The sequence below is a fragment of the Hemicordylus capensis genome, chromosome 4, assembly GCF_027244095.1.
Source record: "Hemicordylus capensis ecotype Gifberg chromosome 4, rHemCap1.1.pri, whole genome shotgun sequence".
Classification (NCBI taxonomy): Eukaryota; Metazoa; Chordata; class Lepidosauria; order Squamata; family Cordylidae; genus Hemicordylus; species Hemicordylus capensis.
The window spans coordinates 1,357,921-1,369,059 of NC_069660.1; the positions used below are offsets into that span (position 1 = coordinate 1,357,921).

The 11,139-nt window shown below is 50.7% G+C and overlaps 1 protein-coding gene across 4 annotated transcripts in view; it reads right to left on the bottom strand.

Annotated features, from left to right (window-relative positions):
* The window catches only part of LOC128322495 (WAP four-disulfide core domain protein 8-like), a 39,276-nt gene extending 34,896 nt beyond the window's left edge, over window positions 1-4,380 (bottom strand). For 2 of the 4 annotated variants that reach the window (XR_008305742.1, XR_008305741.1), the window contains exons 1-3: window positions 3,952-4,380; window positions 3,155-3,238; window positions 1,197-1,352 (exon numbers count right to left, since the gene is read on the bottom strand). Coding sequence is in view for 2 of the 4 variants with exons in the window: in XM_053243851.1 (XP_053099826.1) it covers window positions 1,197-1,290 (94 nt within the window). In the remaining 2 variants the exon portion in view is untranslated. Of the gene's footprint in view, window positions 1-1,196; window positions 1,353-3,154 lie in introns of all 4 variants that reach the window. The other 2 variants (XM_053243851.1, XM_053243850.1) reach the window with 1 other exon arrangement.
* Between the last annotated feature and the right edge of the window lie 6,759 nt (window positions 4,381-11,139).

Consider the following 11,139-nt stretch of genomic DNA (forward strand, 5'->3'; position numbering starts at 1 on the left):
CAGGGCAGCCCTGCAGCTCCTCCCAGCTGGGAGGCCTCACAATGGGAGGAGACACAAAGGGGCATTGGTCCTTCTGGAGGCAGCTGCAGCTGGGACGCGCCAAGCGCTTGATATCCTCACCCACCCAGGGCAGGACAAGGGCCAGGTCACTGGCTGAGAAAAGGACAGTAGCTCTGCTCACATGTGAGGTGCCATGAACACTCCAGCTGTGCATGGTGGACACGTCTGCAGTGAAGCACACATGACGTCCAACACACGTACACCAGTGCATTTGCCATCTGAGGGGCTGCAACCCAGGTCACTTGCAAAACAAACACGTGTGCAGCCATTCATACAAGAAGACCTGTCTGCACCCCTGGCATAGAATGTCTGCACAGGGCTACCGGCTGCCCAGGAGGAAGTGCCTGTCAAAAGTGGCTTCAAAAAGTGCATCTCCACGTGGCCAGCCACTGGCTCAGGGTGTGCACTTGGATTCCCTGCAATTCAACGGAGTGCAGAGGATTTCCTGGAACTGGCCAGTGCAAAATCATCCCCTGAATGCTGCATCCCCCCAAGTTGGGGCCCATCTAGCCACCCCACCCTCTTGGGCATGGCATGGCTCTGCGGCAGCCCCCGCCCCCCCCCGCCCATGCCTCCTCGTTCCTGCTGTGAAATGTGGGGTGGAGACGGAGGAGGCCCATCCCTCCGCCCAAGAGATGCTCCCCTCCTTCCCTCCACCTGGAAGCTCATCTTCCTAGCTCTGGGTGTCGTTTCTCAGTGGTTGGGAGACACGCATTTTTGCACATGCTCTTCTTGGGCCCCCCAAGACACGGTTCCTGTATCTTGCAGAGGCAAAAGCAGGCCCTGCTTCCTTCTTCCCTGCAGGAGAAGCTGCATCTGTGGAACGTCTCCCTTTTCTAGACAGCGTACAGCTGAGAAAGTGGCCGCGAGGGCCCCGCTGCAGGAAAGAGGATCCTGGGCAAAGGCTGGCATCCTCCTGAGCACACTGCGAGTAAGCCCCCCCCCCCTTCCATGGAATGCTGTGGGGGTGGAACTCACTCCCAACAAGGCGCTGAGTCCAGGAATGTGGCCAAAGCCCCGGCGGCGACCCACAGCACGGCTCCCTCGGAAGAACTGCGCCCCCCCACAGGCTTCCCTCCCCCACCCGCGCCGCGACTCCTCTCCTGGCCCTGAGAGACTGAGGGAGGCCCGAGTACCTGTGTCCGGAAGGAGACATTTCCATACTTTTCTGGTGGGGCAACACTTTTCGGGTCCTGGGCAGGTCTCATCCGAGGCGCAGTAGGAGCGCATAGAGGAGGAGCTGGTCCCCGGAGGTCTTCTCGGGCACTTGCCAGGCTTAGGAGGTGGCGGTGCTGGGCAGGGAAGGGCACAGGTGAGAACTTCCATCACCATCAACCAAGAAGGGAGGAGGAAGGAGGAGGAAGCTGCACGTCATGGGAGGGCGGCCAGCCATGGTGGGGAAACTCAGCTGGAGACAATGGCTCTGCCTGCCTTGTCCTTCTGGAGATGGTTGCCTGTCGGGGCCTCCACTGTATGAGCACCAAGCACCAGGCGCTGCCCATCCTCACACCAGCCCTGGCCCAAGGCCACCCTGCGGTGGAACTGGGAGCAGGAGGACGGCACATCCACAGCCGTTCTTGTGATAAAAGGGCCATGCCAAAGAAGCAGCCAGGCAGAGAAGGCAGCAGAATCATTTATGGTAGCAGCCGGGGGTGGGGACCTTTTGGCAGGTGGGGGCCATGTGGCTGGAAGCAAGCAAGGGGAATGGCCAGGGTATATACCAGGACTGCTTCTGCCTCTACAGCCTGGAGTTCCCCTGTGCACACCCCACTTTCCACCAGAGACCCCCTGCTCCCGGTGAGGTAGCCTTTTCTGTGGCCGCTTCAGCACTGGAACTCTCTTTCTCCCTGGAGACTCGCTAGGCCCCTGCCTGCCCGATCCTCCTCCTGACATTTGGGGTGTACCCCAAAGAGGGAGAGGTGGGTACCATCCATGTTGGCCTGGGTTGACCCCAGGTGGCTGTACCACCCAAGCCAAGGTTTAGGCCCAAGGCAACCTTGTCGCCCCAGAGAGGGCCGATGCAGGAGAAGCCCATTGTTTGAAACACAAAGTGGCCACGTTAAGTGCATAAGAGGTGGGTGCCCTTCAAAAGTCACCAGCAAAGTGGCCCTTGTCCTCTGGAGACATGGCTGCCGGGGAGCCCATCCTAGTCTGCAGCCAGACATCTCCAGCACGGTCCTTGTGGGGAGAAGGCCCTGGGTAGACTTGGCTTTCAGTAGCCAGCAGGCTTACTGGGCCTGGTTGGTTGGGGAGAGGCCCCTCCCAGCCCAGAACAAGAGGTGGACCTGGCTGCAGCCCAGCACACTGGAGGCTACCAGGGCTGCAGTTGGTAGCCAGTTCTATGGCCACCACTACAGTGGTCCTATTCGAGTCAATTGGCAGACCTCCAGACTTTTGCATTTACATTTAATGTCTTTTTTAAAAGCTGGGCGGTGGAGGGGATGTCTTCATTTTTCGAAGTGCAAAGATCACAAGGACAGGCAAACCAGTTTGCTGTCCCTTGGCAGACAGACACCATGGAAGAGCAGAACATTTTGCTGGGCAGCTGAGCTGTCGGAGACAGAGGAGGCGGCTGGCTGCTCCAGACAGACAAGGGAAGAGCCCCGTTCAGGAGTGGGGCTCACTGGGGGCACTAAATGCATCCGGGATGGTGCCCACTAGCCCTGCCCCTGCAGTGAGGCCAGAAGGGGTGGAGAGGCAGGGACAGAAACAGAGCATTCGCAACAGCTTGCTAGGCTGGAGACTCCTCAAAGGTGGTCTTCTGGGGAGGGTCCAAGGGAGGTTCCTGCAGGGGTGTATCGTGGGATAGTGCCACAATCTGAGGTGCTCTCTCTACAGGGTCCTCTCCCACACCACCCGACTGTGGTTTAGGAAAACGGGGAGATATTTGTCTTGTGACCTGCAGCAGCAGCTGCTGTTGTTTCTAAACCGGGAGCTTTTTCTCTTAAGGTTTTTGCGCTGATTGCTCATATTTTACACCTTTGGCTCTTGGAAGTATGGGGAGCAGAGGGCCACCCCAGGTGTTTCCCTGCATGCCTGGAGAGGTCAGGAAAGCAAGCTGGGTGTCTGCTGAAGTGCCAAAATGGGTTCCTACCAGGGGGGCCATCTGTTGGAGATGCCAGAGTCTGGAAGGTGGCCTGGTCCACATGCTGGTGTCTCCCATGGTGTTGATTCGTCCCTGCAAGTAGGTGAGATAATGTGTTGAGAGGGTGTTGAGCACCGGCTCAGCCTGTACCCCCAGCAGTTTGACCCTTTGCTCTGTTGCATTCTATCCCTCTGGAAAGAAAGTTGCCCAGGAAGTCAAGCCACAACACTGGAGTGCCCCTTGTCTGTGACATTCTGAGTGGGACCCCATGTTCAGAGCCCCCCCCCGTATTTCTAAGGGATGATTTGAAGTGGAGAAGCTGTGAGCCTCCCCCCACCTGTTGCTGCTTTCTCCCTAAAGTTCTGCCCCCCTCAACACACTATCCCCACCCCACCCCAGGTTCCAGACATCCACTTGTGATGCAGGTTCTAGACATATCATGTCTAGAACCCCTGGGGCAAAAGCAGTTGGCAGGGGAGGGGAGTTTGCAGGGGCTAACTGCAGGGAGGGAAAGGGTCAAACCATCTCTCTGCCTGCCCAGGGCTTCTCCACTTCAAACGAGTTCTTTGGGGAAAAGAAGGTGCCCCCAGGGTTTTGCAGGGCTTCAGGCAGCTAAATCCATGTGTGATGATTTCTGCGTCTGTCTTTCCCTGTCTTTCTGATCAAACATCGAACCCCAGGTTTTCACCCATGGGGCAATTAAAGGACCCCATTTTCATTCCCCACCACACCTATAAATACATATAAACCCATGCATACAAAATACAAGTAAGACGGTTTGCAGTTTGCAAGCACGTGTGCTGTACCACCAAGTCCAGACCCCGCAAACTGCCAGAGATGGCATGGCCCTTGGCACCCATTTGCAGCCAGACCCCAGATGCAGAAGTCCAGGCTCAGGCCTGCCTCCCTCCCAGAGTTCCCTGCTGCCGCTGCCAGGGAAGGACTCTCTGCTAAAGGGCCGGGGAACTCTCAGCAAACTGCCCCTTTGCCTAGAAAGCCACGAGCAAAGTGCCTTCCAAGAAAGAGGAAACGTATCAGCCTGTTGATGTGGATCAGCATATGCTTTGTTTGCATCACTCCTGCTTGCCGAATCTGAAGTGACCAGCACGATTGCAGTGAAGCCTCTCCGTCACACACACGCACGTTGGACTGCAGCACTGCGTTACGAGGTGCAGTTGGCGGCGACCCTATATAGGCAGAGCTGACAACCATCGGTCTGGGATGGATGCTACCCCGCCCCCCGAAGCAGCAGCACCCCAGCAAGTGGCCCCCTTCTTCTTCCTCCCCCCCGCCCCGCCAGAGGAGGCGCCTCCGCCGTTTGCACAACGAGCTCTTTCTTTGCCAAGTTGCATCGCGACTTCACGAGCCTCCATCGAGGAGCAGCAGCAGCGCCTTCCTGCCGAAGCCACGCGCACCAGCCGCCGCGGAGCCGACGCGCGAGACCATCACCTGCGGCCCTAGAGCGAGCGAGGAAGACGGAGGCGGCGCTTGGTCGGGGGGAGGCGGAGGAGGCAGTGAGAGGCTCCGCGGCGGCGGCGGCAGGTCCGCCCACCGAGGCGTTGTTGCATTATAATATAGACCAGCCTCTTGAGGATCGGGGCGGGGGGCGTCGCCCGCCCGGAGAGCGACCAGAAGGGCCGCGGCCGCCCCCCGCGCCGGACACAGCAGGGGAGGGGGCGCCGCGCTGACCCTCCTGCTGCTCAGCCCGCGACCCGACGGTGAGCAGCCTTCCCAGCCAGGCCGCCGAAGTCCACCCGGGCAGAGCTCTGCTGCTGCTGCCGCCTGCTGGGCCCTGGAGCACAGTCGTGGGGATCGGCACCTCCGCAAGGCTTCGACGCCGCCGGCCCTCCCCGGCAGCAGCGGCGGCGGGGCATCCTTGCTGCGTGAGCCGCCACCTGGTCTGCGGCCTCCCACCCGGATCCCTCCAGCCAAGCCGCCTCCCTCCCTCCCCCCCGCCCACAAAGAGCAAGAGGCTGCGAGGCGGCAGCAGCAGCCGCGTTACCAAGCTTCTTGTGGCTCCTCCTGAGCATATGCAGAGTGGGAACTGACCCTTGGTGCCCCAAAGTGTGTTCAGACCCTAAGCCTCACCCACGCTTTTCCAATGGGAGAATGGTACCGGCATTTTCCAGGAATGTAATGCATTTTTCTGGGGCTTTCTTTTGGGTTGGGGGGGTGGTAGTCTGTGTAACGTCTGAAATCTACCGGCAAAAAATGGACTGTTTCTCTCTTTCATGGTTTGGTCTAAGAGTTTTATGGCACTCACCAGCACAACTTTACTTTAAGGTCCAAGCACAAGCAGCTTTCTATTCTAGAGAAGGGTACATGCACTTGAAAGATATAATACTCAACCAGCAGAAGCCAGACAAATCTGGAAGAGCAGAGAGGCTGCTGTCCCTCCCTCCTCCAATGACCCACCTGGGTGCTTTCCAGACTAGCGGCTCAACAGCAGCAAAATGCCTCTGTTCGGGCACGTCACCTTCAAAACTTAAACAGCAGGGGGAGCTGTCTTGCGGAAACTAACAATCCTAAGAAACAGCAACTTCCTTGCGCTGGATAAACAACGTCCTAGCTCTATATTGCAGCTATTAAATTCGAAACAAGGCATTGGAAATGTGAATGGTGCCCTGCTGTCCACGTAGGTGTCACAACTCCGGAAGTGTGGACGCACACTTCAGAGATAAGACATGATGACCCTGTTGCAAGGTCTCATCTTGCACAGTATATGTATATGTATATTGCACAGGATCATTAATTTTCAGTACAGGATAGAACCTTACACTTTGCCCTCACATCTTTAATTGAAGCTGTCTGTCTGTCCCTCCCTCTTTGTCCCTGTCCCTCCCCCCCCTCTCTTTTTAAATAAACCAATAAAAGCCTTGGCCAAGAGTTCAGCCCACCTCTTCAGCTGTAAGAGGCGACCCGTTCTCCTCTCCTATTGATCTGGATTTGTCCGGCCCACCGTGTTTTATTGGTTAACCAACAATAAATGCAAAGATGTGATCTCATCACTCTCAGTCTAACAAAACAAAACATGATATACTTTCTCATTGGACATTGATGCACTACGAATACATTTTCTACACTGAGACAGACAATGACAACCCTGAGAGAATATTTTAACCCCCTACAACATCTATGTTGCCCTATCACCATATTATTATTATAATATTATTATTATTTTAAACAGTCAGACCGGTGTTATTGACTGGTTTGTTTCATCCAGACATCGAGTCCTTTCCAAGGACCTGGGATGCCAGAATTTTATTGTCAATGTTGTTGCTGTTGTTATAGATATCGTCGCAGAATATAGGCTGTTCCCAGTAAAGCTGCTTCTTGTAATTGGCTGATGGTGATTTCTGTGGCCCCGATGGTGTTGATGTGCTCTTCAAGTTGTTTTGGAATTGCACCTAGGGTGCCAATTACTACTGGGATTATTTGGGTCTTTTTCTGCCACAGCCGTTCAATTTCAATTTGTAGATCTTTGTATTTTGTTGTTTTTTCTGTTTCTTTTTCTTCTATTCTGCTATCTCCTGGTATTGCTATGTCGATTATTTTAACTTGTTTTTCTTTCTTCTCGACTACAGCTGTAACTGGTGTATTGTGTGGCAGATGTTTGTCTGTTTGTAGTCAGAAGTCCCATAATATTTTTACATCTTCAGTTTCTACCACTTTTTCAATTTTATGGTCCCACCAATTTTTGGCTACAGGTAGCTTGTATTTTTTGCAGATGTTCCAGTGTATCATCCCTGCTACCTTGTCATGCCTTTGTTTGTAGTCAGTCTGTGTGATCTTTTTACAACAGCTGATTAGGTGGTCCACTGTTTCATCTGCTTCTAGACAAAGGTGGCACTTGCTGTTTGTTGTTGATTTTTCGACTTTTGCTCTTATTGAATTTGTTCTTAGTGCCTGTTCTTGTGCAGCCAGTATTAAACTCTCTGTTTCTTTCTTCAAGTTGCCATTCTTAAGCCTTTGCCAGGTCTTGGTGATGTTTGGTTTTCCAGTTATATTGTGCAAATATTGACCATGCAGGGGCTTCATTTTCCATTTTTCTGCTCGGTTCTTGACTTGTTCTTTCTTGTAGGCCTGCTTTGTTTCATTGGTGTTGAATAGTTCCGCGTTATTGACCATCTGAAGTGCATCTTCTTCACTGTCCTTGATATATTCTTCAAGGCCTCTTTTCTCCTCCTCTACTGTTTGATGGACTTGCAGCATTCCTCTTCCACCTGATCTGCGAGGGAGGTATAGCCTATCGATATCACTGCGGGGGTGCAGAGCATGATTGATGGTCATGATTTTCCTGGTCTTATGATCCAGCGTCTCTAGCTCTGCCTGGGTCCAGTCTATTATTCTTGCAGTGTATCTGATAACAGGCATAGCCCAGGTGTTTATGGCTTGTATGGTGTTCCCGCCATTGAGTTTGGACTTGAGGATTTTTCTAACTCTCCTGATGTATTCACTTCCCATTTTTCTTTTGACTTCAGTGTGTGCGATGTTATCTGCCTAGAGAATGCCCAAGTATTTGTAAGGTTTTTTCTCTTCCAGGTTCTTGATTTTGCTTCCATTGGGCAGTTCTATTCCTTCTGTTTTTCTTATTTTTCCTCTGTTCATTATTAATGCAGCACACTTATCTAGTCCAAACTCCATTGCTATATCGCTACTGAATATACGGACAGTGCTTAGCAGTGATTCGATTTCTGACTGGGACTTTCCATACAACTTCAGATCGTCCATGTACAGCAGATGGTTGATTTTACTTGATGTTTTAGATGTTTGGTATCCGAGGCCTGTTTTGTTTAGTATTTGTGAAAGTGGGGTTATGGCGATTACAAACAACATAGGGGATAGTGAGTCCCCTTGGAAAATGCCTCTTCTAATGCTAACCTGTCCAAGTGTCTCGCCATTGATTATTAACTGTGTACTCCACATGCTCATTGCTTTTTTAAATAAATATCTGAATGTTTTTGCTGACACCAGTTGTTTCTAAACATTTTAGTATCCATGTGTGAGGCAATGAATCGAAGGCTTTCTTGTAGTCAATCCATGCAACACTTAGATTGGTTTTTCTTCTCTTGCAATTTTCTAAAATCATTTTGTCAATCAGCAGCTGGTCTTTTGTGCCTCTGGTGTTCGGGCAATTTCCTTTCTGTTCAACTGGAAGCTGTTTCTTAGTTAATAAGTGTTGCATGACTTCATCTGCTATTATTCCAGTTAATAATTTGAACATGGTTGGCAGGCAGGTTATCGGTCTATAATTACTTGGAACTGCACCTTTTGCTGGGTCTTTCATGATGAGATGAGTTTTCCCAGTTGTTAACCAATGTTCAATATCACCTCCTTGCAAAACGTGATTGAACTGTTTTGATAGTTGTTTATGAAGGCTTGTTAGGCATTTAAGCCAAAAGCCATGCAGTTCATTGTCGCCTGGCGCAGTCCAATTTTTAATTTTCTTTGCTCTTTCACTTATTAATTCTGGTGTTATTATTAGATCTTGCATTTGTTGGTTACATTTTTTGACCTCTTTCATCCAGCCTGCTTTTTTATTATAATCTATTGGATTGTCCCATAATTTCCCCCAGAATTGCACTGTTTCTTCTTTATTTGGTGTTTCTACGTTTCTTGCAGTTTCTCCTTCTATGCTTTGGTAGAAACGTCTCTGATTCAACTTGAATTTATTATTATTATTACATTTATATCCCGCTCTTCCTCCAAGGAGCCCAGAGCGGTGCACTAAATACTTGAGCTTCTCTTTCACAACCCTGTGAAGTAGGTTAGGCTGAGAGAGAAGTGACTGGCCCAGAGTCACCCAGCTAGTATCTTGGCTGAATGGGGATTTGAACTCAGGTCTCCCCAGTCCTAGTCCAGCACCCTAAGCACTACACCACACTGGCTCTTTAATATCTCTTTCATATCTCAGTTGTGTCTGTTTTTCCCAGGTTCACCCACACTACCCGCTCCAATGTAATCAGCTTCCTAAGTCAAGCATCCTATAGATTCTCTTTCTAACCATATGCCCTTTGCAATACAATACATTACAATGAATATTGATATGGCCGTGTATAAACTGTCTGTGCACAGGCCTTCCATTTCATCTTGGTCATCGGGCCTTATTAAAAACCCAATGCTGCCTGGCCTCTCTCTGAGCCTACCCCATTTCACAGCTCTGCCCCCAGGAGTGGAGGACTCCGCACTCACCGCCTGCCTGTGCTCCCTTCTTCTTCAACTGGGCAGCGCCAGACTCCCCGCTGAAGGCAAGGAGACCCAGGGCAAGGAAGATGGTGGCCCAGGGGCCCTGCATGGTGGCACAGTGGGGACGGCTGGAGGAGTGGTGGCTGTGGCTGGCATATAAAGCTGGCCTGTGACCGCGCCTGGCCTCCAATCTGCTGGGGACACCCTCTGCTGCTCCACCACCTGCTCCGAATTCCCAGAATCCTACCCTCTGCCCTTGGTCAGGCAAATCAACAAACCTGTCGAGACGTGTGTGTGTGTGTGTGTAAGCCCCAAGATATCAAGACCCCACCCTTCTTTTGCTAACGGACGGCAGAGTTTGCTTTCTCCCAAGTACAGCGTGGTTGGCCTCTCTGCCCTTCTCCCTCTCCAGAAAACACAGCAGATGCCCTCCCCCCAAAAGTGCCCCCAAGTTGCCTAGGAAGGATGGGGCATCTATGGGCAGAAGAATTTGCAGTCTGCAGGGGAAGGGGGTGCCCTTCTGATTTCCATGGGTTTCCACACTGACATGCGTGCAGAAGAGAAACACAGTGGCGTAACTAGGGAAAACGGCGCCCAGGGCAAGCACTGAAATTGCGCCCCCCCCGCCGCACCCCCCCACCCACCCCCCAACATACATCTGACTGACACACATGTTTCAGAAAACTTTTATTTTAAAAATTTAAAAAATTACAAAAATTACCAATATCATACATGTGGTCAAGCTCCTATCTACCACTTCAGATTTATTTTTGAAAAATTTCCAAATTGTGGGGCTATCATTTATTTGTTTGGATAGCTCAGGTTAAAATGCTGGAAAACGACAAATTTCAGTATGCTGGGGCTCATGAAATCCCCAAATATTATGTGGAGTTGTACTTGGAAAAACTAAAAGAAGTGCCTGTCTAATTCTCTGCTATGCATTGTAGCATCACGATTACATAAGTTTTAAAAATCAATGGAGAATTTGACTTTTCCCAGATACTCTGAAAAAAATTAAATGATATGCAGAGTAAACTGTGTTACTGCTTGGAATATATTCTAGTATTTCAGAAAGACAGTAAAAATGAGAGAAAGAGCAAGAAACTCCCAGTGGGCCTTAATACTAAGGATTTCACATTGATTCAAAGACAAACTGACCATTAATAGCCATATTATTAAGACATCACATTTAACTCACTTATCACAAGAAGCAAAGTAAGAGCAAATGGATACAATCTTAGCTCATAAACTTCAGCTCAGTATTCACAAGCCCTGATTCTCTGTACATAGTGCCAATCTGAATATGTGTACAGTGACATATTATATTAATTAAAAAAAAAAATTACCTGTAGCCCCCTCAGGGGACATCTTAAAGGCTGTGGGGGGTCTGCAAAGTTTTCCCCTCCTTCCACTGGCCTCTAGGGCCTCAACGGCACCATTTGAGCATGTGCGGTGGTCATTTTTTAAAATATATATTTTTTAACAAAATGGCCGCTGAAAACAAAATGGACACTGTGCATGCTCAAATGGCCTCTGCGAGGCGTGGCATGCCCTAGGGCCTCACAGAGGCCATTTGAGCATGCCCAGTGGCCATTTTGGTTTTGGTGGCCATTCTTTTTTAATTATTTAATTTTAACTAATTGCGCCCCCCCTTCAAGTGGCGCCCGGGGCACATGCCCCCCCCGCCCCCCCATAGATACGCCCCTGGAGAAACAGGGTGTCCCGATGCAGCAGTCCTTTCTTGTGCTCATCTCACTATTTTACATCTACATGGTGCTTTCCAGATTAGACCCTGCAATGGGGTCATG